The sequence below is a fragment of the Prunus dulcis genome, chromosome 1, assembly GCF_902201215.1.
Source record: "Prunus dulcis chromosome 1, ALMONDv2, whole genome shotgun sequence".
Taxonomy (NCBI): domain Eukaryota; kingdom Viridiplantae; phylum Streptophyta; class Magnoliopsida; order Rosales; family Rosaceae; genus Prunus; species Prunus dulcis.
In genome coordinates this window covers 12203418-12230955 of record NC_047650.1, presented here as the reverse complement: position 1 = coordinate 12230955, position 27538 = coordinate 12203418, and the positions used below count along the sequence as shown (strand labels likewise).

At 35.6% G+C, this 27538-nt stretch overlaps 2 protein-coding genes and 2 long non-coding RNA genes across 16 annotated transcripts; 1 reads left to right on the top strand and 3 right to left on the bottom strand.

Moving 5' to 3' along the window:
- Positions 1-1908: 1908 nt before the first annotated feature.
- On the bottom strand, positions 1909-2688 carry LOC117615372. The gene is made up of 2 exons (XR_004584005.1): positions 2229-2688; positions 1909-2115 (listed from the first exon to the last, which is right to left on the bottom strand). It is a non-coding gene; the product is annotated as an uncharacterized LOC117615372 (long non-coding RNA).
- Positions 2689-3801: 1113 nt separating this feature from the next.
- Positions 3802-5412, bottom strand: LOC117614133. Its single transcript, XR_004583833.1, has 2 exons — positions 5254-5412; positions 3802-4359 (listed from the first exon to the last, which is right to left on the bottom strand). It is a non-coding gene; the product is annotated as an uncharacterized LOC117614133 (long non-coding RNA).
- Positions 5413-10371: 4959 nt separating this feature from the next.
- On the top strand, positions 10372-14851 carry LOC117615122 (ATP-dependent (S)-NAD(P)H-hydrate dehydratase). 7 transcript variants are annotated; one of them, XM_034344132.1, is made up of 13 exons: positions 10385-10421; positions 10843-10905; positions 11091-11230; positions 11483-11559; positions 11727-11836; positions 11945-12059; positions 12242-12304; positions 12427-12590; positions 13084-13145; positions 13664-13730; positions 14105-14164; positions 14253-14381; positions 14458-14851. In XM_034344132.1, the coding sequence occupies exons 3-13, from the start codon at positions 11122-11124 to the stop codon at positions 14483-14485; spliced, it is 984 nt and encodes a 327-aa protein (XP_034200023.1). In that variant the 5' UTR covers positions 10385-10421; positions 10843-10905; positions 11091-11121; the 3' UTR covers positions 14486-14851. The 7 variants fall into 7 exon arrangements, with proteins under 7 accessions (XP_034200019.1, XP_034200023.1, XP_034200018.1 ...); XM_034344127.1 differs by lacking the exon at positions 10385-10421 and adding an exon at positions 10490-10582 and having other exon boundaries at positions 11062-11230; XM_034344128.1 differs by lacking the exon at positions 10843-10905 and having other exon boundaries at positions 10372-10421; positions 10952-11230.
- A 7443-nt stretch (positions 14852-22294) lies between these two features.
- Positions 22295-25389, bottom strand: LOC117615034 (nuclear transcription factor Y subunit C-3-like). 7 transcript variants are annotated; one of them, XM_034344008.1, is made up of 5 exons: positions 25275-25389; positions 25083-25135; positions 24726-24855; positions 24513-24608; positions 22295-23406 (listed from the first exon to the last, which is right to left on the bottom strand). In XM_034344008.1, exon 5 carries the CDS (start codon positions 23351-23353, stop codon positions 22571-22573), a length of 783 nt encoding a protein of 260 aa, XP_034199899.1. In that variant the 5' UTR covers positions 23354-23406; positions 24513-24608; positions 24726-24855; positions 25083-25135; positions 25275-25389; the 3' UTR covers positions 22295-22570. The 7 variants fall into 7 exon arrangements, with proteins under 7 accessions (XP_034199899.1, XP_034199897.1, XP_034199898.1 ...); XM_034344006.1 differs by having other exon boundaries at positions 24545-24608; XM_034344007.1 differs by having other exon boundaries at positions 24736-24855.
- Between the last annotated feature and the right edge of the window lie 2149 nt (positions 25390-27538).

Here is a 27538-nt window from a genome sequence, read left to right as displayed (position 1 = left end):
TGTGTGGAATCATTTTGTAATTAATCTCATTATAAATAAAAAAATTAGTTAATGCAAAACATTGTCTAGCAAAGTGAGTGCACTCCTGAACGAGTCTTACATGTATTTAATTGAGATTTTAATAGATTGTAATTACATGATTTTAATGTAATGGATTTTCAACCGGATTTATAATTATATGATTTTAATATATTGCAATTATATATGAGAATCATGCATAGGCAGATGAGATTTGTTATGTGATTTGGTATTTATATCACACACTTAAAAGTCTCACACAATACATCATTTAATGAAATACCTCAAAATCAGTAAGTTTTTGAATATCACGATACTTTTTCTTATCTTTTAAAAGTCATAATTGAATACCACATTGATTATTTAAAAATCTTAATTGAATTTCACCAGATTATTATTGATTACTTAAAAATCCTAATTGAATACCGCCGTACTTTTAAACTTCAAAACAATCCATTAAAATCACAATTGAATACACCCCCTTAGTTTAGTGGTTGAACATTCTATCTGTAAACCAATGACCTAAGGTTGGAGCCTCAATTACACATCTCCCCCTTCTCCTTTCTAACTTGATAAAAAAAGAGAGAAAAAAAAATTTGGGTGCACTCTGTTGTAAGTTGTGATGAATAATTGCAGAACTTTTGAAAAACAAAACTTAAGGTCAATAAGTCATAATTGCATGACATTGCTTGGATAATACACAAATGGATCTGTTTTCTTTTCTTTTTCCTTTTTTTATTTTTGTGAAAGTGGCAAGTTTTTCATTAAGAAAAGGGAAAATACAAGATTTAAAGATAGAAAGAACACAACCCAAATACAAAATAACAATAACAGATCTAGAAATAGAAAAAATAAGGGAGCTTCACTAATATACCCAAAATATGGGCTGAAATTATTAAAAAAAACCTATATAGAATGCACTTTAGAAACACACTCAAAACTCATTTACTATATAAAAAATTGGTGTTTAAGTTTCTATAAATGACATGATTATCATTGATCAACTTAAAAAAGAAGTACAACACAAAAAATTTAAATAGCACCCAAAAGAAACCCAGCCCAATTTTATAAAAAAACCCAAACAATTCATTACAAACAAAACGTCTTGAAAACCATAGCTTCATTAATGTGTCATGTTGATTAATGACTGTAATATTCCACACCTTTACTGTCATGTTGATTAATAGTTGTAATGTTTCAGTCTAGGGTAATAACACTGCTATTTTCCTACGACATCCTATTTCTAATGCATGTCTACCCATGTAATGTTCCAGTCTAGGGTAATAACACTTCTAGTTTCCTATGACATCCTATTTCTAATGCATGTATACCTTTGTAATGTTCCAGTGTAATGTAATAACATTGCTAGTTTACTGTCATATTGATTAATGATTGTAATGTTCCAGTCTATGGTAATAACACTGCTAGTTTCATATGAAATCCTATTTCTAATGCATGTCTACCCCTGTAATGTTCTAGTCTAGGGTAATAACACTGCTAGTTTACACCCTATTTCTAATGCATGTCTACCCCTGTAATGTTCCAGTTTAGGGTAATAACACTACTAGTTTCATATGACATCCTATTTCTAATACATGCCTACCCTCGTAATGTTCTAGTCTAGAGTAATAACAATGCTAGTTTACTATCATGTTGATTAATGCTTGTTATGTTGCTATTTCTAATACAACAAAGAAAAGATGAAGAAAGAACAAACCAGACCAAATTGTTAATACTATTATGTCATAGAAGTACGTTGTTAATACTCTGTAATAGAAGTACATTGTTAATACTCTGTCATAGAAGTACATTGTTAATACTCTGTCATAGAAGTACATTGTTAAACAAAAATAAAATTCATAACTGAAATAGTAATAAAAGATAAATCGATCATCAAATCTTAAAATACATTTCGAAAATCAACTAAAATCCGAAGAGATACACATAATTGAAGCAAAAGATCAAAAATCTCAAGTCCAAACCAAACAACGACGATGACAATGATGACGACAACAATGACGACGACGTGATGAAGAGGAGTAGAGCTTGAAGATGAGGAGTAGAGCTAAGAGCATTTGATCTAGGTTCGTTCGAGGTCTTGAACAATCCCAAAAAAAAAAAAAAAAAATCAATAGAAGCACGATTTTAGAACAAGAATCGAAGGGGAAATATTGAAAATTGTAGATTAAAGATGAAGAATATAGTTGGACCTGAGATTGAGCTTGGAAGCTCCTCTTGCTTCAACACCAGAGAAAGCTCCTTTGTCACGGGTCTGCTGTTGCATTTTTTGCCTTGAAATGCCTCAAACCACAGAGAGTAATTATGCAAAAATCATTTCAATCATAGTGGCACATGGCATCCATATTACTGGCAGCAACACCAAAGTCCCACAGGATTTCTCATGCTTACCTACACAAAGGGACCTTGCATGAATCAAGCTTATCGCAAATACGAGAATGCAATTCAAGAAGCTGCCACATGCGCTTGCAGTGAGCACATCCACCAGGAACCCAGGTTTTACAATTGGAGAAATGACGAACTAAGGTCTCAAGCCCCTTGCAAGCAGGAAAATCACAAGCAACCTGGCTTCCTCTGAACACCTTGTCACGAGCAGATCTGATTTGGTTTTTTTGGTAGATTTGGTTTTTTGGTAGATCTATGCAGATCTGGGCAGATCTGATTTTTCTCTCTCAAATCCATAATACAAGGGCAATATAGGTATTTAACACACACAAATAAACTAAAAAACAGCTATTAAATTGAAAAATTGACAGCTGTCAATTTTTGAGCTTTTTTTGGGTGAGTTTATAGTTTTTAAATAGTATAGAGTTTTTTTATAAGACTATGTCTAAGATTGGGTATATAACTAAATTTCTAAAACAATAAATCACAAACATTGCAACAAACGATCCAAACTCCTTTTGAATTCTCAGTTTATAATGTCAACAGGAGGGGTTTTTGAGAGAAGTGAATCTCCCTAATTCTAGTGAAAAATGTCATGAATTTGGGCTGAAATGGCATTGCCATTACGGATTTTTTTTTAAACTTTAATGATGATCTAAAAACTTGATTTGCACATAAGAGTGAAGCATCTGTTACATGGACTCTCCCATATGTCAACCATTTCTTTCAAGTCTCTTAACAGAACAGAAGCTTAATGAAATTTTTTCAAGTGAAAGGGAAACACCATGCCACATGGAAGGCAAAATAGTAAAATAAGAAGAGTTACACGTGAACATGGTTCTTCTGATTCATTCATGGGATGGAATTCGAAGGAATATCTAGGGGGTTCAAATTCAATCACATGTCACTTGTCTGGGGGACAGAATGAATCAGTAGAACATAAACAAACAGCTTAACGTACCGGGCGTGTTCATGTTTCATATTTTTTATTTTTATCGTTTTGCTGATTTGTTTGTTTTGTCTACTAAATTTCCATTATGCGTCAAGCATGACAATCAGACTCACCGGTTTTGTAGTAACATCGACGGAATAGCTTCACGGTGAAGCTTTCCGAAATTGGCTAGTGATTTTAACGCTCTTCTTTTAGCATTGCGTTCTTAGCACTCACCTGTGTGAGAAGAAATTGTACAATATTTGTTTGTATGGCAGATGGCTAAAAGAGGAGTACCAAAATTGCTACCCTGTCCGAATTAGAGAGACTATTGTCAACAAAATTTCCGAAATCATCTTCACGTAACACGTCTTCGGATCATGTAGCAGATCTTCTTGTGCCAAAAAACATCTATGTAACGCATCATTTACCATCAAGTAGAAAACAAATTTAAGAAAAAGTAGCTTTGGAAAAAAATAGAACTCCGTCAACAAGTTTACTACATGGATGTAGTCTGCAGTAGAGCCTAATGCAGTGCAGTTCCCATCCTGTTATTAACAAAACGCGACACAACAATACCATCTAAAACTGCTATCAGCTTCCATATTGTACACATTTTATGTATTCCACTTCAATGCATATCCACTTACCCACAACCCTTGATTTAAAAAAAATAATCCCGAACTAAAAGTTATCGTGTTCATCAACAGGGCAACCAAAGAATGTGTTGACCCTTGCTTTACATTGTAAGTTTTGATCAAACCCAATTCACCAATTCTGCATAAACTTCTCCTTCTGACTAAACACATGCTTGAGCCCTCTGAGCTATAACATTCCTTACCCTCTCTGATTGCTTCTCTTTCACATCAAACCCTCTCTTGCACGATCATCCTGTGGAGTCTTATGTTTTCTTTGTGGCCCTTCCAGTCGGAAAACAATCCACTGCTGGACCATCGCCCTCCACCGCGACAAAGAACAGGAGGCGTTGATTTGTTTTGAGTCTTTACCTGAGTTAAAAACCAAACCAGCGGGAAAGAAATGAGATAAAGAGTTGTTTGGAACAAAAAGATAAGGAACACAGGTGTTGTTTTCCGAGTGCGCCAGCCAAGTCATTGTATACGAGCAATGTCCTTTTCAAATTAAAGACTTAGAGAGTATAGAATAGTTGGGAAGCAAATGGAAAAACATTGCCATAAACATTAACATTTATATATAAAAAAGTACCATGTCAATGATATCATTCATACATACGTAGAAATACTACGAATGCACACGAGGTGAGGTAAGCTGAGACCGTGAGAGATGAAAGCCACATTCGACATATCCATATGAAATGAGCATTATATTTCTTCAATGTACACGGAATTCAAATGGCATGTATAGCTAATGTATCATAAAGAATTTTTGTGGTCACATAATGAACTGAAGTTTACTCATCTGATAAACAAGTTTTGTTGGGCATGTTAGGATGGGAGAAACCATATGGAACTACAAACCCATTGTTAAAATAACAGAAACCAAAGTAAAACAATTCAGAATCAGATACTCTCATTATGTGACCAAGCCTTGAAATGTATAGCTCTACATTGAATTTAACCAATGATTACAAACCACAAGGAAAAAATTGAGATCAAGCTTTAAAAGAGCATGTGGGAGTCCACTCACTGGATAAAACTCAATTTCTAGCACAACCAGAAGATGGGTGATGATCTTGATAATTCTCATCTAAATATGAATGTAAGAATTTACTTCAGAAGAACCCACTAAACCAATTGAAAAGAACACCCCTTTAGCTAACTTCTCTTTCTTTCTGCTTAATATATTTTAAATTTGGGCAGAAACATATATCCAAATCCATCATAACTACCATTAAATCAATGAAACCAAGTTCAATTCAATACCTTTCAGAGCACCAATGGCCCAAGCAATTCTCCGGGTCAGCACGAAACCCTGTTGCGCAGTGCACTAAAACTTCCCAATCCAACAAAAGAAAAAAAGAAAACAAAATTGCAAAATAAGTGAGAGTTGTGAGGCTCTGGGTAGTGGGTATTGTTTATTTAGAAGTGGCGGGTTGAGCTTGAGTTAAGCTGTTGTTGTTCTGAGGAGGAGGAAGATGGCGGCTCAGACTCATCAACAGCAAGTTGAGCTCTTTCAAGGAAGGGCCTGAACCCAAGCTGTAGCGTAAGGTACCCAAATGCCAGTGCTCCAAGCACCACAACTCCCGATCTCATCGCATTCACTTTCGTCCTCTCCCTCATTCTCTTCCTTCTTCTTTCAGCCCCAACTTAACTTCCCACAGGTCCCAAACTAAAAAGCTGCTAGGGATACAAAGCAGGAAAGCAAATAAAACCAAACGCTGTCGTTTCATTCTCTATTTTTGAGAGCCATTGTAGGACCCACTTAAGTTTGCGAGTGTGTACGCTCAATTTTCTTCCACATAGGGGTGGCAATTTCCGACAAGACCAGATGAACGACTCAGAACCACCACAAAAAATTAGCAGGTCAACCTGCAAATTTAAAATCGCATATCAAATTCGAATCAACCTGCCATGACAAGTTTAATAAACAGGTGAATTTAGAGTAAACCCGCGAAATGACCTACTTGACACGTTTACTATTTAATTTTTATTATTATTATTATTATTATTATTAATAAATATGTTCTATTCTATTCCACTGTGTACCCTATGGTAGTAGATTTCAACCCACCCAAATGAAAATCCTTACCTTAAGTTGATCTCCTCATTCTTTATTTGAATTCAACCTCCTCTCAAACATGTGACATGTTTAATAATGTGTTAAATAGGTTATTAAATAGGTAACATGTTTAACATCACTCGAATCTGACATGACAAGTTCATTAAATGGTTTGAATTTAGATTGAGTATTCTTGACACGATACGAACCCAATACAACACGATCCATTGCCAATTCTACTTCCATATCCGAAAAACCAACAATTTTTCCGAACCATTTCACTGTTTTCACTTCCATGTGTTGGTTAAAAAAAAAAAAATTAAAAACGAAAAAAATGTTAATTTGTATGTAACCATATATACATGTACGTTGTGAGTTGAGGTAATTTGTGAAGCTTTTGCTTCAATAATATTAATATATATTTTTGCACGTCTGAGTTGGGAATGTAGATAAGCATATTAGAAACTGCTGGTATGATGGTTGCCACTCAGTCAGTCGGCTAGTGCATTTCTTGTAACAGACTAGACCAACAGTTGAACCGTTAACATCTTTATTAAAATTATTTGGTTAAATTTGTTAATTTGGTGTTCGTACCATAATTAATTGAGCACATTTAGTATTGAGGGACTGGTATAGAGACAGACCCACAAACTGCAGAATAGGATACATTCCAAAGAAAACCTCTAACTTAAAGTATTGATGATGTCACCATAACCAAAAGTATCGAAGATACATCTTCCTATGATAAGGCAACAACTTGTTGAAAGTGGTTGCTGAAGGCCAAGCCTGTAGAACCTAGACCTTAGGACACGAATCACTATCATAATGATTTGCCCAAAGTCCCACATTGAAACTTTAAACAAACATTTATTTTCTTTTTTTTATAAAAGAGGAATAGTACCACATTAAAAATGTGACTACTTTTTACCCTTACTCTGTTGAAGAAAAATGTGAACTTCCCAACATAATTTCACCACCACTAATTAAATAATGTAATTTTATTATTTTATGTTTGACCCATTTGTGACGCGGTGTCTTTTAATTTCATCATAAAGAAACATAACGTATGTGTTTGGTTTTGCGGCTGCCCCTAAGTCGAACCTCATGGTGCCCATGTATTCCTTGAAGGAATCAAGCCACTCGTAGTTCAAAGAATTGCAATGAATAAATGACTCATTGTAAGGAAAATTTGATTTGAAATGTATTGAGTGAATTTAGTTGAATAAACCAGCAATTCAATTTTGAATTGTGTTTGGGGCGAATTTGGTAAACAATAAACCAGAGATTCTGTCTGGATTTAAGATTTGGACGGTTGCATCTAGATTGAGTCTCTAGATTGCCTATGTACCCTTTTGAAGGGATCAAACCAACGTAGTTCGGAATTGATTTGTGTGAAGATGGATATTTGATTTGTGGGATTTTAGTTGATGTAACTAGTGATTCAAATTTGGTTGCGGTTGCGTTTATTGGGATGCTAGACTGTCTACATACCCTTGATGGGATCAAACAAACGTAGTTCCAAAATTTGGAAATTAATGGGTAAATGTGGCCCAATAATTTAGAATTTGTGTCTTTGAGACAATTTGGAGATTTTCATAGGTAGATGACCCATGGGAAAAATTGGAAATTAATGGGTAAGTGTGGCCCAATAATTGAGAATTTGTGTTTGAGAAATTTGAATTTAATCTCATTGAAATTTGCATGGGTAGATGACTAATGGGAAAAATTGAATGGTTTTGTACCATGTTCCTTGTTGTCAATGTCCAAGAAAAATAATGGGCAATTTTGATGAACCGATTAATTTTCTACAATTGATATTTGCATTTGGACCCAAATATGGCTTTGAGGATTTTAAAATTCATCCATTAATCATATAATAGGCAACTTGGGCCTCCGTAAATTTAATGAGTGTTTATTTCATCACCCATTACATGTTTTGGACTTTTGAGAATTAATGGGCATACAACCCAATAATTTGTTTACGGGCCCTTGATATTTTGATTGACCCATGAACAACAATTGGCCCACAACTGTGGTCTTCGCGAAACAACACCAGCATGAAACTCATCCCTTTAGGTGAACGAGTTATTATCAAATTAGGGTTTCAAGAATTGGAGCTATTGTTGAGGCCCAAAAAGTCACAAGAAGCCCAAAGACAGTTAAAGCCCAATATAATATATAATGTTGGTCATGCATTAATCCAAGCTGTATTTTGAGAATTAATTCATTAAATAAATATAGAAACAGTGTGCATGTCATGCCAAGCAAATAATACATTTTTCATATGTCAATCACCTACCAAGCTCATGTGTTTTACGGGGCTTGCACAAGGGATTGTGGTGTGGAAGGTTACGGAGGTCCACAAGGCCCACGGAAGTTATTGGTACAATAATAAGTTTTTAAGTGTTTGGTAAATTTTTTGTAAAAGTGCTGTGAGCTGTATATAATGACTAAAAAGGGCATTATATTGAAATGACTTTTTTGTTAAAGTGTTTGATAAAAGGGAAAGAACTTTTTTTTTTGGTGGTAAAATGGTGGGGATTAACCCCTAAACACACAAAAACTAAATGACAGAGACAGTACGAGCTCTAGGAACTCTTAACAAATCATCATCAAACGTAGCCTCAACCCAACTACGAATCTCATCAAGCACAACAAACCCCAAATCAAAATTATAGCTCCCCTTCGCTAAGCAGTCAGTCACCCTATTTTTATCCCTGTAGATATGGTTAATCACACAATTACCCATTTGTCGCATAAAAGTGTAGCAACTGGACAACAAAGATGCCATTGGATGTAGAACAAAGAGAGAGGATTTTTGGAGAAGTAGGACTGTAGTCGCAGAGTCCATTTCAATACGCAAATTCGAGATGCCCCTTCGGATAGAAAGTTTCAAACCAAAGAACAGGCCCCATATTTCAACTGCTAGTATGTCACCACTCCCTAGAATGGCCACAAAACCACCAATCCAATTCCCTCTATCATCGCGGATTACTCCTCCAGCACCAATGACTCCAGATAATATATATATATATATATTGTTATAAAATGAACTGGGATATGTGCGAATATTGAGCTGCACGTAAAGTAGATGAGACACAGCATTTAACGAGGTTCGGCTATGCCTACATCCTCAGAGAGCAGCAGCATTAACTTTTCACTATATAAAATAATAGGGCTACAACTTTAGTGTTTACAATATGTGTGGCTCACTGAATTTTCTCTCTAGGAGAATTTCTCTCTGCTCTCTTTCCTCTCCACTCACTCACCCTCTTTCTTCCTTCTCTTCCTCTTCTCTCTTTCGTATGTGTGTCTTTGCAGGCAGGAGGATTGCCTATTTATAGGCATGGTAAATGGCACCCGTGAGTAAAAGAAAAGACATAATGATGTTTCTACCCAATCATCACTATTCACCTTTTGACTATGGGCTTCACCCATTCTACTTTACAACATATATATATATATATATTATTTGTATAAATATGTTTCTATGACACCCTAAAAATTATTTTAATTATAAAAAAAAAGTATTATGTTGAAAATTAAATAATTGTATCCAAATGCTCTAAACTAAGGTTTCAAGTTAAATCCAATATATTCCATTAAAAATAAATATTCTATCAAAGAAACAAAGAAACAAAAATAGGAACATAAAAAATAAACAAATAAAAACCAACATCAATAAGTATTGAAGTTAAAACCCTAGAAATTAAAGAGAAAGAGGAAAGAATGAAATTGAGAAGAAATAAACATAATATGTCTCTTATCTGAGTTTTGTGACTTCTCAGGAGTGTGCTTCAATTGACTCAACAAGAAAAAACAATAGGAAGAATATAAGAGATTCAAGAGAAGAACTTTGTGAAAGAGATGACGTGAAGAAGTAAAGGAATGCGAAGGAGAAAACACACGAAGAGAAGAGATTGCGTGAAATAGATAGTATTTTTAGAAGTTTATAAAACCAGCGTCTCTTCGAAACTGATTCCTGCATAATCAAAAACTGAAAGTACCTCATTAGTTGCTTTCCTTTATAGCTTTCTCTCACATCAATTTTTCACAATAAACAATTTTCTCATAATTTACTAAATAAGCTGGACTTTTCAAAATTTAAGTTTGAAAATCACTTTTATGAATAATTGCTGTCACCCAAAGCAATTTGGAGAAGTGAGTGTTAAGCAGCGAAAGCGGAAATTAGTTTCAGGAGGTGATGGGTGTTTAATGAATTTTTCAAACTACCCAAAATAACCTTCGTTAACTTTACAATTTACATTTGTTATCCATCTGTTTTCACGTCTTCTCCCTTATTCTCTTCCACTGTTACTTTATTTTTCTTTTTGGATCAATTGAGCCATTCTCTAGAAGCTACAGCACTCGGGTAAGTTTAATATTTCATTTTACATTTCTAATTCTTGTTGATTTTCCTGGCTTCTCCCTCATAAAAGGAAAATTGTTATAAGGATGTGTGTTCCATGCATTTTTTGTTGGGATGAATTCGTGCTTCTATTTGTTGTTGTTAACGGAGAAAGGAAAGTAAAGGTAGATTTAGCTCGCTCTATTTTAAAATTCTGCATCCGTTCCTGAATTCAGTGAAACTTTTGACTGTCATAGTAGGCCCACTTAAGTTTGCCAACGTGTACGCTCTCTATCTTCTTCCACAGCCCAAAAAACCAACAATTTTGCCGAACGATTTCACCGTTTTGAGTGTGTTAACTCAGCAGAAATTTTTTATTTTAAAAAAAAGGAAAGAAAAGTTAGCTTGATTCATTAAAGGCTTCGCATTTCGTTGATTTTCGCAGTTCTTGTATCGGTATGTATCTGCAGTTTCTTCTTCATGGTTCACCAATTTGATAAATTTTTGGGTAAGTTCATCTTATGATAGTTTTCTTTCTTTTTTTGGGTTTTTAGTTGTAGCGAAGTGTGGTGCTTGGTCATTGATGTTAATAAAACATGGAATAAATTCTGGGTTTGGTGCAATTTATATGTTGGCTTCGTCTCCTGTGTTGAGAAGGCAACAGTTTTTGATAAGGTCTCTTGGAGATTACAGCGATCAGAACGCTAACACCCATCAGAAGAGAATGCAAGGAATAAAATTCACCAGTGGAGCCTCTTTGGAGGCTGATGCTGAGAACGTTCTGAGAGCAATCACTCCGACCCTTGATCCCAATAGACACAAGGGTCAGGCTGGTAAGTGCACACTATGCTACCAGTGTCATTTCTTTAACTTTGTATACTTATTTGTCAATGATGATTGTTTTGCTTGATACTGTATAATCTAGGCAATGACTGAAAACTAAGGAATGCTGCAGCATTTTGATGTTGATTCTAGGGAACTGACTTGCTTGCTTTCGGGTTTTTACTTGAATTGGTTTTGTTATTTGTTTTACCAATCATCTTCTAGTCAAATCTAGCTTATATTTACCCCTCAATGCTTCTCAGGAAAGATAGCTGTTATCGGCGGGTGTCGTGAGTACACTGGTGCTCCATATTTTGCAGCTATCTCAGCATTAAAAATTGTTAGTGTCCTGCTTTTTAATTTAAAACTGAAAATAAAAAAGTTGGCTGGATTCAATCAAGAATGTAGCTTATTCTAGACTGAAATGGGATAAACAAGTGATTTATGTTTTTCGTTATGCTTGGCTTGCTAATATGGTGGAACAAAAATATATTCTTCCCCTTTCAGGGTGCAGATCTATCCCATGTTTTTTGTACGAAAGATGCAGCTGCAGTCATAAAAAGCTACAGTCCTGAGTTGATTGTACACCCAGTTTTGGAAGAATCATACGGTGTTAGGTGATTTATTTTTCATAACAATTTCATATGTCCAACCAGTATATGAGCTTTATTATTGAAAGAGCTGCTAATTTTTTGAATTGATTTTTTTGTTTTTTTGTTTTTTAGGGATGATGAAAAACGTATCATCTCAGGAAAGGTTCTTGCTGAAGTTGCTAAATGGATGGAAAGATTTGATTGTCTTGTCATTGGTCCAGGCCTTGGAAGGGACCCATTTCTTCTGGTTAGCTTTTTGTTTGTGCAGTTTCTTGAGGAGCTGTCTTAGGCTAGTTTAGTGTTTGATTATGACATGTCCTAAACATCTTCAACACTTTAATTTTCTGTATGATGCACGACTGGTATTGTAGTTATAATTTCTACCAAATCCCATCCAAAATGTTTCTAAGATCGAATATCATAATGCAGGACTGTGTGAGCAAAATCATAAAGCTTGCAAGGAAGTCCAATGTCCCAATTGTCATAGATGGGGTATGCAATCACAAGTGTCTCTATCATCCTTATGGTGTATTTAATCATTCTTTTTTCTTATCTGTAGTTTTCAGTACAATTGTAGCTATGAATTTGTCTGCTGATGGCATAATCTTTTCCAGGATGGACTCTTTCTTGTTACAAACTCTCTTGATCTTATAAGTGGATATCCCTTGGCTGTGCTGACCCCAAATGTAAATGAATACAAGCGCCTTGTACAGAAAGTTTTGAGTTGTGAAGTAAATGATGAAGAAGCTCATGAGCAACTACTATCTCTTGCAAAAAGGTAAACCGACTTTTTTGTATTGTGTTGGCGGGTGCTTAATCTTATACTTACATCTCAGGATAAAATATTAAGAACTTATTTGGTTCAGAAGTTAGTAAGGATGTTTTACAAATACATACTTGTCATAATCAGTATGTATCAAAATCATGTTGGCTTGCATTCACCGTATGTCTGTGTTTTAGCATCTGTACAGGCAGGAAAGGTTGATCTGGCATTCCTTCGGGGTCTTAAACCATCTGATTATTTATAAATCAAAATGGGAAGTAGATGAAGTTGTGCAGAATAGTGTGTTAAATCAGCTTCTGAATAATTCCCTCATTTCCACTTCACACTAAGGCTTTTTTCTTTATAATGTATTTTGTCCCATGCTATAAAATATTTTCTGTTTTTTTTTTTTTTTTTTTTTTTTTTGGTCATTTGTCTCTGTATGTTTCCATCTAATGATTATCGAGTTTTATGGAACTTATTGAAGTGTGGACCCTTTCACTGTCAGGATTGGTGGTGTAACTATACTTAGGAAAGGAAAATCTGACTTCATAAGTGATGGTGAGACAGGTATATAACCATATATGCCAGTATGTTGTGTGTTGAGATGGTAAATAGTGAAGCTTTTGCTTAAATAATGTTAATATTCCATGAATTTATCTTTTTTCGCATCTCAGTTGGGAAATGTAGATAAGCATATTGGATACTGCTGGTATGGTTGCCACTTAGCCAGTCGGCTAGTGCATTTCGTGTAACACACTAGACCAACGGTTGAACCATTAACACCTTGATTAACGTGACATGAAGTTGAGAACTTGGCGTACGTCTTATGTTTTGTGTCCATGAAGATGATTTTTGACTTGAAACTGGGCCATGAGAAGGGTTCCATTTGTCTTTTTTTTTTTTTTTTTGTTTTTTGTTTTTTCTAAAAGTTCTATAGCTCACATGATTTGTGGTTTTTTGATATACTGCCAACTAAATCCAAGACTTTTTATTTCCTTTCCTTTAGGTTTTGGAAACATCCCTATTGCATTCCCAGATATGGAAACCTCGAATTATTGAACTCTGACATCAGATTATTTTTGCAGTCAAATCAGTGAGCATCTACGGTTCTCCTCGAAGATGTGGTGGGCAGGGTGATATACTTTCTGGAAGGCAAGTTTTTCATTCTGACTTTTGCGATTTTTTTTCTGAAAAAAAAAAACCATTATGGCATACATTGACGAGTTTATATGTGCTGAATTTGCTATCTTCTCCTGAGGTTTCCAGTTTATTTTTCCCAAAAGAATGCATAACCCCAATACCATAATATGCTTATGAGAATGAGAGAGAGATAAATTAGAGTATAACAAATTTCACTACTAGTCCTGGTGACCTTGTTGTGAATTCCATAGTCACGAGGTGATGGACACTAGCTGATGCTTCTGCCTCTATAACTCAGATTTTGAGAGATTACCGAATGTTATGTTCTGTTGTACTGATGGATAACTAACTTTAACATAGAAATCTGATGTGTTTGGTTACTCCAGTGTCGCTGTATTTCTATCTTGGGCCCGTCACGCTATCAGAGATGGGGACTCGAGTATCAGGTTTTACAGTCCTAGTATCTGTTCATATCTTTGATTCCTTACAGCCCTCATTTTTGACAATTGATTTTACCCAATTGTATTGTTACAGTTCCAAAAACCCCGCAACGTTGGGGTGCATTGCTGGGTCGGCTTTAATGAGAAAGGCTGCATCCCTTGCTTTTGACAATAAGAAAAGGTCAACCCTCACTACTGATATCATCGAGTACTTGGGAAGAAGGTAGTTCCCCCTAAAATAAAACACTTTCATGTGCGGATTTAGAGTTATGTGTAAGACTTAACTTTCTCTATTGCAGTTTGGAGGATATTTGCCCAGTTCGTTGATGCCGTTGAATTTCAGATGATAGAGTTGGATCTACACATTCAGAGAGACATTAGTTCGGTTGCCAGAAGAACCACATTTTCTTCCTTTAAATTAAATCACACCTTTCCAGACTTTTTGTCTTGTACATAAAGAGAGTGCTGTTATTGCCTGTTCTTTTTGGGAAATCTGGATGAAAATGCTATACAAAAAGGAGGGTTATGACATATAATAAGGATGAATGTTTCATGAGTCTATAAGATATGCTGCAAAGGCAGTGATGTTTCTAAAGCCAGAAACCTCTGTTATATTTTATTTCACTTCTTATTATGAACAGCCATATGACGCAAAAAAGTAGCATAAATAAATATCCTTATTATGAACAGCCATTTTATTTCACTTCTTTTATCTACAGTAGCAGAAGCGCACAGGTTTTTCAGAATCTTTTTCAAATAGCAAGAACCAGCACTTTGTAGCTGTAACAAACGGATATAAAACATTTTCCGGAAGCCTTCTACGCGGCTGCATTCTGGCTCCACAACAACCAACCCAAGACGCTATTATGCAACATCACCTCCTTTGCCGGCTCCATCAACCGCTCGATAGCTTGTTTGTGGGACCTTGTCGAGATTCTCCACAAAACCACCCCAAGACTCTGCGGCGTAGAGGCTCCACCGTGACCCGCACTATAAGTTGTTGCACGACCGGGTTATGGACCTCTTAGTGGAGCAGTTGAAGTCTGATATTGACAAATTGAAGCAGCACAGGCTAAGGATGGAATTGGAATCCGAAAATGATGATAAAGAAGATGGTACTACTCTGCTTTTCATTAGCCAGGCTGCAGAATGTTGCACTCCCGGGAGCCCTGAAGAAGACCACGCCGCCCACGCCATTTTGCTGTTGAAAGCCTTGGAAGAAGGCTTTTCCCGTTAGAATCGGATCAATCAGAAGAATGGGAACGACTTAGGAAGGAGTTTTTGGACAAGGGCAGAACCTCAGAAGAATGGGAACGACTTAGGAAGGAGTTTTTGGACAAGGGCAGAACCACACTGAGGGCTACAAAATAAAAATACTAGAAAATCAAATTCCCCCCAAATCAAAATATGAAAAATCGGTTTTAGTGCAAAATACGATTTATGCTAAAAATGATGGCTCATTAAGTCAATATATACTTCATACTAAAATCCCATAAAATCAAGTTTTCTTATTTGATGTGTGAGGAATAAAAGCAGCCAAAAATTATCTTGAGAAAATGATTATTCCAAAAACCCATTTTACATACTTAGTCAATATTTTTACATAAAACAACTTTTCATGTATGATTTGAATGCATGAAGAAACTTAAGGTCAATCTAGGTAAAAAGTCTTAGATGTTCAATCCATTATAGTGTTAAACCCTATTTGGTTTATGTTAAAACTAATTGAAAATTAGTCTATGGAGCTATGAACTAGCTTTGTTTATATGATTTAATGTTTATTTTTATTTCTAGAAAGACTATAGAAATTGTAAGTACCAAAAAAAATAATTATTAAATTTTAAGCAAATAACTTTAGCTAGCCCACCCGTTGAAAAATTCCTAATTCTGCCCTTGTTTTTGGAGCCCTTGACCGAACATAGCCGACGCATGCATGGATTCCATTCAAGAGCCCTGTGTGGTCAATAAGAATTTGGAGGAGGTGAAAGCAGGAGGCAGCATCATAAAGCCGGATGCATTGCTTCCAAATCATATCATAAGATATGTAAAAGATGAGGATGTTGGGGAAGCAGCTGAGATTCAGTGGAAGGCAATGATGGAGAACATGTACCTAAAGCAAAAGCAGGGGGAGGAGAACAAATTTAAAAACTGCTTAGTGTGTAACATCAATTACATGGGCGAACCAAGCACATAATTGGCGGCAAGTTTGGGAATTTTGGTGTCTGAATTGAGTGAAGAGCCGGCAAAAGATAGTTGTAAAGCAAACTGAAGCACACAACACAAACACACGAGTGGGCCGTTTGAGTTTGGGTGCTTTTTGACAGTGGCACTTTGGTTGGTTTAATTTATTATGTCTAATAAAAATTTAAAAGTACATTATAATTAATTATAATAAAATATTCGTTCTCCCAATGAGATTAGGAAACAGGAAACTATAAATACATATGTAGCGTGGGGCTTTTGTAAACACTAGCTACTGTGATTTAGGGTTTCCAAATTTTGCTATAATCTTCTCTTTCAGACAAGATGAAGTGCGTTTGCGATCGGGCTTTGAAGGAACAGCGATGCGAGCAAGAGCCTCCTGTTGACGACTTTGGTGGCCTCGCTTGCCCTCCGCTGGACGACCTTGAAGCTCTCTTCATCCTTGAAACCGTGATTTTCAATCCTTCCAAGTTGTTCAACGACGTCAAACTTGATGACCACGACATGGCAATTCAAGGGAAGCCCAAGAAACCACCATCCCACGGCAAAGGGGAGAATTTGGAGACCGTCCGCTTGATGCTAAGTGCACCACCTTGTTCTTCTTGTCTACAAAACCCTAAGGAGACCACAAAATCTGATCCTCATCATCAACGGCAAGACTAGGATGATGAAGAGAAGTTGAAGAACAGTAAGCGAAGCTTCACCAAAGCTATCAAGAGTTCTAAAACAAGAGAAAGAAAATTCAAATTCTGGACATCAAGAATTTGCCTATGCCGCTAAAGCCGCAACGAGGTCGGGTTTTGAACGAGAACAAGTTTTTGAGTTCGAGAAAATGCCGAGCCTTGTGATTTTTTTTTATTGTTTAGTTTATTCAATTCATTCATTCATTGTTTGTGATGAGTTTATGTAACACGAGTATTCATCAAAATTGTGATCAGATTTCTTTGTGATTATACAATCTAAATTGTTTTGATGCCCAAATGCATACACGACTAATCACTTTGACATCCTCTGTGCAGTGCGCATGCAGTCCATGGGTTTGGTTCTTTTACAATTCCCTTTCCCATTATGCTGCCTGGCTTGGCTACTATCATCTTTTTGGCAAATTCTAGATGATGACCATTGACCAATTAATGTGTGGAACCCACACTTATACTATGTGGTCAATTGAGCCAAAACACATGACATAACTAATGAATGCATCTGAATTTATTTAAAATATTAGTATAAACGACACTTGTATGTTTATGTTCAATAATAAGTTACCAATGTCATCCTCTCATTGATTTTTAAAAGATACAAATATAATTCAACCTAATTGTAATTATATTTTTAATCTTAACCATCGTTATAGTATAGTTGTTTAAAAGTTGTTTGAATGACACTTACATATTTCAATAAAACGACATGTTGTTCACTTTAGATTAATAAACTCTAACCAAACACACATCTCTCTTAAATTTAAGTTTTTTTCCTTTTACTAGACTCTTAAATTTAAGTTAACTTATTAGAACTAGAATAGAAATACTCATCCATAGTACATTAAAATTAAAAGATAAACGTATTTTTTATGTTGCGTCCACCTTAATTTGTAATAAACTTATAAAAATAAAACATAAAACATAAAAACATATAACTGCTGCTACTGCAATGGACTCTTCCCTGTCAATGGTGGTGTTGCTGCTACGATGGCCTTTGACTTGGTTTATATCACATGTCCATACCCTTCCATTTTAGCGTCCCTGTTAACAACAAATATATAAGTATTTATATATTTTTAACACAATTAAAATATATATATATATATATATATATAAATCACTCACTCGTTTAACTTGATTTCTTCCTCCAATGAGAATAGATTGTTACTGACAAATGTGGTAGCTTGTTCAAGCTTTCAATGACCCTGATTTTTTGGGTGAGTACATGGGTAGTGGCATTCTGTATTGCAGAGATTACAATCTTACACATGGCATTGGTGATAAAAGACATGTACTTTGAAGACAGAAGAAACTACCCAATACAAATCAAATGAGAAGATTTTTGTTGTTTCTTAATCATAGCATAAATTGATTTTTATAGATGTAGATCATTTACATGCAATGATGAAGGTGTATCATTGAGTTTTACCCTTTCAAAGTTACTTAACATGCACAACTTATGTTTGACCCAAAAAATCAAAAAGAAAGGAAAAAAAAAAAAACATGCACCCTATATGAATATGAGATAAATACACGCATCTCTCTCAATGGAAGCAATTGTTGTAGAGAGTTGCATAACATTTTACCTCCAACAAAGTTTATAAAATAAAAAATAAAAAAGAAAAAAGCCTCAAACTATCAGGTCTCACACATTTTGGATTGGATTGGATTAGATTGGTATTAATAATTAGTTATTATAAGTTAGCATAAGACATAACATGTTGGACTATTATCTAATTTAATAAGTCAAGTAACATGTTGGTCCGTAACATATACTTATGAACCTTCTTCATTGATTAGCATCTCATGGGCTACAGATTGAGCCAGTTCAAGTTAAAAATAGAAAACCTGACTTGATTTTTTTTTTTTTTTTTTTTTTGGGAACTCAAAGTCTCTGTTAAATTGTTAAAGGGATGTTTGAAATTGTATGCATATATATAGGATTTTCAGTTGGTTTAATTCTTATTCAAATTGGAAGAATCTTCTGCCTCCTACAGATTGATAGTTGCAGCTTCTCAATTATGTACTATGGGAGGAGGCAGGTGTTATCTATAGGTGGCCACAGTACTGTGCTCCTCCTCCAAGCTTAAAAAAGTGTGTTATACTTTTAATGACATCATGTGTTACCTCTTTAATTGGAAGACTGTGCGTTCATGCTCGATATTTTATAAACGCGTAATGTAATTAGACTATTAATCTGAATTATATTTTATATATATAATGATTTATATGACAATTTAATAACATGATACATCGAATTATCTAGTTATATAATTTATGGAATAATATGGAAATCTTCTTCTATACTATAGTTTGACTCGAGCACTGGACTCAGAACCAAACTGTAGTACAAACAAATTATATTGGAAGGTGCAACGTCTCTCTCTCAGTTGACTTTGAAATTATATTGGCCAAATTTAAAGTTATTATGCATTATTAGTTGCAGAAAGTAATTAAAGTGACAAGAGAGATGCTCTGAGTGTTTTGGATTTGTCTGAATTCTAAATGAAACTGTATTTAATAAATGCGTATAGAAGAATGGGAACGGCTTAGGAAGGAGTTTTTGGAGCCCTTGACGGAGTATAGTCGTCAACGCATGCGTCTTTATCTCAATCAAATGCCCTTTGTGATCAAGAAGTATTTGGAGGAGGTGAAAGCAGGCGGCTCATAAAGTCGGATGCATTGCTTCCAAATTATATCATAAGATATGTAAAAGATAAGGATGTTGGGGAAGCAGCTGAGATTCAGTGGAAGGAAATGATGGAGAACATATACCAAGGGGAGGAGAACAAATTTAAGAACTGCTTGGCAGTGTGTAACATCACCTACGCCATGACCGCAGCATCACTCACAGAATTGGCGGCAAGTTTGGGAATTTTGGTGTCTGAATTGAGTGAAGAGCCGGCATGGAAAGGAAAGGTGATCACTCTGGGTCCATTGCCTGATAAGCTACCGCTGCTGCATTCGATACAAGGCAGTGATCTCAAGTCCAGGTACGACTTTGTGATCAGGACATGCAGCAACAGCTATAGCCGGGGTGTTGATTTTGATCAGGTGTGTGATTTGATTCCGGAAGTGGCTGTGAATAATAACTTGAAGGCGGAGCAGATGATCAAGAAGGTGTTTGTGTTCACCGACTCCGTAAGATTTGGTGGCTGCAGCACATCCTGGAAGACTCTGTATGAGGCAAAACGCAGCAAGTTTAAGGAGCAAGGTTACGGGATGATGCGATGCCACACATTTTGTTTTGGAATATTTGGGATATAGCGGGGTTTATGCATCGTGTAGAAGAACCTCATCCAGGAGTGACCCTCTTGAGGGGAAACTCGAACACATTGATCAAGTCCTTCTTGGATAATGGTGGGGAAATTAGCCGGCATCAGATCATGGAAGCAGCCATTGCCAACAAAGAGTATCAAACTCTCTCTGTGGTCGACTGAACGTAAACTGAGATTGATTGAGATCAAGATCAAGATCATCCATTTTGGAGGAATAGGACTTGACGATGTGATAGTTAGTTTTAGTAATCCTTTGATGTTATTTGCTTTATATTTTTGTCTGCCTGTCTTAGCCTAGCCTATGCTTAGCTACTAGAATTTGGATTCTGTTCAACAAAATGGTTATCTGGCAAGAGAGGCACTGTTTTTTTTTCAATAAAAAATAAAATTAGACCAACTGTAATTTGTACCCGTTTTGTGTCGGCACATATTTTCACTCTTTGGAGGCTGATGCTGTGAACGATCTGAGAGCAATCACTCCAACCCTTGATTTCATCCCAATCGATGCAAGGTTCAGGCTGGGAAATGTCATTTCTTTAACTTTGTGTACTTATTTGTCAATGATGATTGTTGTGCTTCATACTGTGTAATATAGACAATGACCGAAAACTAAGGAATACTGCAGCATTTTGATGTTGATTCTAGGGAACTGACTTGCTTGCTTTCTGGTTTCAACTTGAATTTGTTGTCTTGTTTTACTAGAAAAATCTAGCTTACACTGATGCTCCATGCTTCTCAGGAAAGATAGCTGTTATCGGCTGGTGTCGTGAGTACACTGATGCTCCATAGATGGGGTATGCAATCACAAGGGTCTCCATCATCCTTATGAGTGTATTTAATCATTCTTTTTACTCTTATGTGTAGTTTACAGTACAAATTGTAGATATAAATTTGTCAGCTGATGGCATAATCATTTCGAGGATGGTCACCCCAAATGTAAATGAATACAAGCGCCTTGTACAGAAAGTTTTGAGTTGTGAAGTAAATATCAAAATCAAGTTGGGCTGCTCAGAAGTATGCAAAACATGATTGATTTGTTGTGTTTGAAATATTGCCAACCACATTAGATTTTTCTTGCAGTAAAAATAGTGAGTATCTATAGTTCTCGAAGATGTGATGGGCAGGGTGATATACTTTCTGGAAGGCAAGTTTTTTATTCTCTTTCGAGTTTTTGTTTTTACATTATGGCAAACATTGTGCTGAATTTGCTATCTTCTCCTTACTTTTCCAGTTTATTTTTCTAGAAGAATGCATAACCCCAAGACCATAAAATGCTTATAAGAGAGAGAGAGAGAGAGAGAGAGAGAGAGAGAGAACCATTAAAGTATTACAAATTTCACTACTACTCCTGGTGACCTTGTTGTGAATGCCATAGTCATGAGGTGATGCTTCTACCTCCAAAACTCAGATTTTGAGAGCTTACCTGATGTTATGTTCTCTTGTACTGATGACTTTAAACTCAGTCTTAGTATCTGCTCGTATCTTTGAATCCTTACAGCCCCCATGTTTGACAATTGATTTTACCCAATTTGTATTGTTACAGTTCCCAAAACCCCGCAACGTTAGGGTGCATTGCTTGCTTTTGAGGATAAGAAAAGGTCAACCCTCACTACTGATATCATTAAGTGCATGGGAAGAAGGTAGTTACCCCTAAAATAGAACAATCTCTCGTGTGAATTTGGAGTTCAGTATAATATTTTACTTCCTCTATTACAGTCTAGAGGATATTTGTCCAGTTCGTTGATGCCGTTGAATTTCAGATGATAGACTTGGATCTACTTACATCCAGAGAGACATTAGTTCCAGTCATTTTCGATCGTTCTGTTTATCTTTGAGATCGGGATGAAAATTTTATACAAAAAGGAGGGCGAATCCATATGCTGCAAAAGCAGTGATGTTACAAAACAAATTTCTACAGTAGCAGAAGCCCACAAGTTTTTCAGAATCCTTTCAAATAGCGAGAACAAGCACTTAGTAATTGTAACAAATGGCTATAAAGCAGAGTGTTTAACTTGTATTGTATCCAAGACAAGCACTTCTAATTGTAAGCCTTCAATTGCAAACACAAATTTAAATTTTCTACAGTACCATAAGCCATACGTTTCACATAATCTTTTCATGCAGCAATAACAAGACAAGCAAAGTGTGTAACAACCGTATCCAAGATAAACACTTCAAATTGTAAGCCTTCAATTACAAACAATGATTTTTTACTCCATCAACACTTTCACTCATGAATCTTTGTGCGGCTGCTGTTGCTGTGGCCATGTTGGCTGAGCAATGTAGGGATGTGTCTGTTGGCCATAAAGAGTTTGATCCATAACAGGCTTTCCCACTATCATCCCCGGAGCACCAACCTGTGGAGCATGCTGAGCAGGCATGTAATAGTAAGGCACACCATCAGTCGAACTTCCAACCGGAAGATTCCCACCTCTTGGGATTGACGCAAGTACCTCATCTTTCAAATCCTCTCTCGGGACGATATCAACCAGAAAATCAAATATATCAGTCCGCGTAATTGCTGCGGCAATGTCATTCTTTTGCAGTGTTCTTCTTTTGTTCTCCTCTGTGTGATTCCAAGACCGCAGTGTCAACTCTAGAATGAACATCTCACAGGCCCTGGCAAATATGACTGGAGCTTCGGCTGAGATCATCCTCACATCCTCATCAGCCTTCATAATCTTTTTAATCCTGGCCAATGGCAAACTATGGTTCTTGAAATCCATAACCGCCTCAATTTCTTGATACTGTTCTGCCCAAAAACTTTGGAGTTGTTGCTGTAGTTGCTGTTGTTGTTGCTGGTGGATGTGCTGATAAGCTAGTTGGTGTTGTGCAAGCTGAGAAGAGGCTGGAGGACCTGCCGGCTGAGTAGGAGATTGCATCAATCCAACTGATCCAGTGGGAGAGAGCCCCATCATTTGGCCAGACTGATATGGGTTCACACCATAGGATGCTTGAGCTGCACTACCAGCCACTCCCATTGTTGTGGGATGCCCATGCCCCTGCTGATCCATACTGGTGTAGGTTGACAAGTAAGAAGTTCTCTACGCAGCTACGCTCCCTTTCACTTTAGAGGACAAAATAAACAATCAATATGAACACTACTACTAAGAAATTCTAGAAAGTATAAAATTCCAAGAATCAAATTTTTGAAACCCCAATAAAAAGCAGACTGCTCTGCTGAATATCAACTCTAGGATTTTGAGTTCCAGATTCATGCTCGTGAGCTGACAAAATAGAAGTGCTGGATGTCAAACTTTTAACACAACCCTCCTCCTTTCAAGGGGTTAGGACCAGCTGTGTCACTAAAAATAAGACTATAAATTATGAATATCTAATATGTAAAACCCATAGAACTTAAGCCCCATCAATTAATACTATACGGTCAAACTAAATCTTCAAAAACAATAATGGCATGTTTACTAATCCGTAATTGGATTAGGAGGAATTGAATTGAGGAGGAGTTGGATTGAGGAGAATTAGATTCCGGATTCCTAATGAAGTTGTTTACTAAACCATATGGATTGAGAGGAGTTAGATTCCGAATTCCAACTGAAATTGTTTACTAAACCATGTGGAATTGGGGTAGGAGTGGTATTAATTACTAAAATGTCCTCATTTTTGGGTTAAAGTAGATGGCATATTTGGAATTTTGAAAATTGTGCGAGGATATAATGGGTAAAAAAGATGAATTCCTAATGGGTGAATTCTCCAGGAATTAGAATACCACATCCCATTCCGGAATTGAATTCCTCCAAAATCAGGAATTCAATTCCTAATTTTGTGTGGGCCCCGCTTACTTTTCAATTCCTTGATGTGAAGTAAACGAAAGAATTCTCCATAGGCGGAATTCAATTCCTGATGAGAATTCCAATTCCTAATTAGTAAACACACCATAAATACATAAATCTCTTCCACCTGAAATCAAACATTAGAGACCCTTAACAAAATTTCCCCCACAAGGAGGTCTAGCATAATCATATTCCAGTACTCTTATATCCTATACCAGTCAATTTTGTTACAATTAGCAATCAATCTTATCGTAATTACCGATTTCCATAGGAAATTCCCATTATTCTAAACATTGCACAACCAAGACAAAATGTTTCAAATTCAGTATTGATAAGAAAATGCAGAAACTGTTATTTGGAAACAGATAAATACACAACTCACCAATTAGACCAGTGCACTGCTCAACAACTTACCTCTATAAGAGTACTGGAAAGGCCAGAGTCTGAAAACCGCATGCAACTGTTCATACCCAAAAGACTACGCAATACACCCCCAAAGAAAAAACAAACAAAACCAAACAAAGGTTAGACCTTTATGATAACCTTGCATAATTTCCTTCCAGTAAAAAAACAAGAGTCAACTCAAAAGTCTCACACGGTCACACCTCTGCTCATCAACTCACTGAGTCAAATTGCATAGCAACACAAACCCCAGAAACCAATTGATTCCGATTTACTTCACACAAAAACACACGACTTGTGTACTATACGTACATATACCGTACCTACCAACGTATAAACAGAGTTAATTCACCATCTATACTTAAAATCAAATCCTAGGGTTCCTGAAACCCTAAAAAAAGAATTCAAGAACAGCTTTATAAGGCTAACTTTCACTACTTACAAAGAAAATTCCCAACAACACAGTACACATAAAAATAAAAATAAAAATAAAAATAAAAATACTAAAGAAAATATAAAATCCATGCATAAAAGTGAAAAAAGCTGGTACCTTTGACTCACTGCTTTCTTCCCAATTCTGGGTTTTATCCAACCACCAAAACCCTAAAAGAAAACAAAATAGTTTAATGAAAATCATATACAATTTCAAAATGAAGCTTAAGGGGAAAAAGAGAGAGAAAATCATACTAGAAGAATAATTATTTCACAGAATATTTGGAAAATTGAATATAAGAACCCGAACCTTAAGAATGCTTTTAGGGTTCTTCTGGAAATCAATCAAATATAACAGTAAAGGAGATTGAAGTGGGGGATCGAAGTGGAGAGAGTGGGAAGATTTTATGTGTGCATTCCACTATAAAAAAGCGCCAGTTTTGGTTCGTCGTCCCAACTATAACTTTCCATTTGACTTTTTCCCTTGTGACGATTTTACCCTCCAAATTAATTCATTATTTAAATAAAAATAAAAATAAAATATCTTCTTCTACCAATCAACTTCAAGTGCCTAATTTATTTATCCAATCCAATGTGTTAAATTCAAGATATTTTTGTTCAAGAGAGAATTTAAATATAAAAAACAAAGGGCATTTAAGTACCCAGGGTGAATCTTGAGTCAGCCCCTTGGGTGGGCTAGAGTGCCCTGGCCCATACAATTGAAATATCTAGCTTTTTATACCTACTTACAAATTATGGGCTGTGGGCTGTGGGCCATGGACAGGGGTCAATTGGTTGACCTATCATTTTCTAATGATGTGCATAAATGCTTGAACTAAATACAAAGACATCTTACAAAGTGAATATTAAACTTAGGTTACGTATATCACAATGAAGTTTATTTTATTTTCATAGTTGGGAATGAGGATATTTAGATCCCTTAAGTTAGTATGACATATCTAAACATCAAGACAAAGCTAAATACAAAGGGAAAACATCTATACAAATTGAATATTAAACTCCATTATCAACTTAAAGCATCTCTAATGGATATGTTAAATCCAATGTTGCATTTTTAGCTTGTAGAAAAATAGCTGAAATTAACTCCAACCGAGATGTCAAATGTCATATAAGCCATCAAATTCAAATTTAATATTTGATATTTGACGTCTCCTTTGGAAATGCTATTACAATATTAGGATAAGAAGTGTTTTTTGGTGTTAGTATGAATACCTCCCTTGGAAGTGTTTTTTTTTTTAAGTTTTTCAGGCCCATTCTTTTTTTAAAAAGTTTTGCAAGCCCATTCTGTTTTTCTAGTTTCTCCAGCTTTGCATATCTAAAGTTTATCATCATTCAAATACTAAAAAAAAAACCCTTAAAACCTAAAAAAATCATCATCCACCACATATTCCAAATAATCCAATAATTATTACAGACCACAGCAGATTGTGAGAGTAATCTCAATCACAATCTGCATATTTGCAAAGTTCAAAAGAAAATCCAAATGAAAACCAATAAATTTCCATTACATATACACATACAATTCCATGAGTTTCATACTCCTTAAATCAAATTTGCACCTCTGCACAAAGGCAAAAAAAAAAGTAAGTAAATATATGAGTCAGACAAATAAATTACCAGTCATAATTTTTGAATCCCTAAATTACCATAAATAAACAGAGTCAGACAAATAAATATAAAAAATACAACATAATCAATCCCTAAATTTTTGAATCCCTAAATTACCATAAATAAACAGAGTCAGACAAACAAATACAAAAAATATAAGAGAGTCAAATCCCTAAATTTTTGAATTAGGGTTTCCACAATAACAATCGACAAGCGAGAACTAATATAATGGTGACAATCAACAAGCATTGGCATAGAAAGTATCAGTAGATCATGCAACGTGGTGGTATCACAAATAGAAAAATGAATCATACCACACATGCTAATGATGAATTCCATACCAAAAATAACAAATAAAACAGCAACAATTTTCAATGGTAATGCAGCTCTTATTCAAACAACCCCCAAAAATAAATATAGCAACAGATACAAGAACCAATCTTACAAAATAAATTATTACTCAATATCTGCCAAATCATGTTATTGAATTATGCAATTCTGACACTTGGCGAAGGTCAGTCACAAATGACCTATTACTCTTCTAGTTACAAACTTAAAGCCTCGACTTCTACTGAAATTTCGGTAGAGTCTCCCCTGTAATTTGTTCAATCCCAAAATTACACCTGTCAAAACGAGCAAGTATATTTATACAACCAACTGCCAGTATACGTAAGCATACAATCTAACAGTTCTGTTCTCAATCTACGGCCAAATATCAGAGCAACTACTAAGAATATACAAAGGAGTTAATCTTTTTACAAAACAAAATCCGACATCACGAGACGGCGGTGGTGGATTCATGTGCACATCTACTGCCTGGGGGGGGCAAAACATTCAAAAATGTGAGTGGACAAAAATAAAGCTCTAGAAAATAGTATATGAACATACTAACCCCACTGTAAAAACAGTTATGCAAAAACTAAATTTTCCTCTTCACTATATTCG

What these genes read in the sequence shown, in the direction of transcription:
- LOC117615034 (XM_034344008.1), bottom strand. Translation starts at nt 23,353, where the DNA reads ATGGATCAGCAGGGGCATGGGCATCCCACAACAATGGGAGTGGCTGGT.
- LOC117615122 (XM_034344127.1), top strand. Translation starts at nt 10,505, where the DNA reads ATGTGTGTTCCATGCATTTTTTGTTGGGATGAATTCGTGCTTCTATTT. An exon ending in CCAATTTGATAAATTTTTGG is followed by an intron (nt 10,906 to 11,061) that starts GTAAGTTCATCT and finishes AGAAGGCAACAG; the next exon opens with TTTTTGATAAGGTCTCTTGG. An exon ending in GGTGATATACTTTCTGGAAG is followed by an intron (nt 13,731 to 14,104) that starts GCAAGTTTTTCA and finishes TGGTTACTCCAG; the next exon opens with TGTCGCTGTATTTCTATCTT.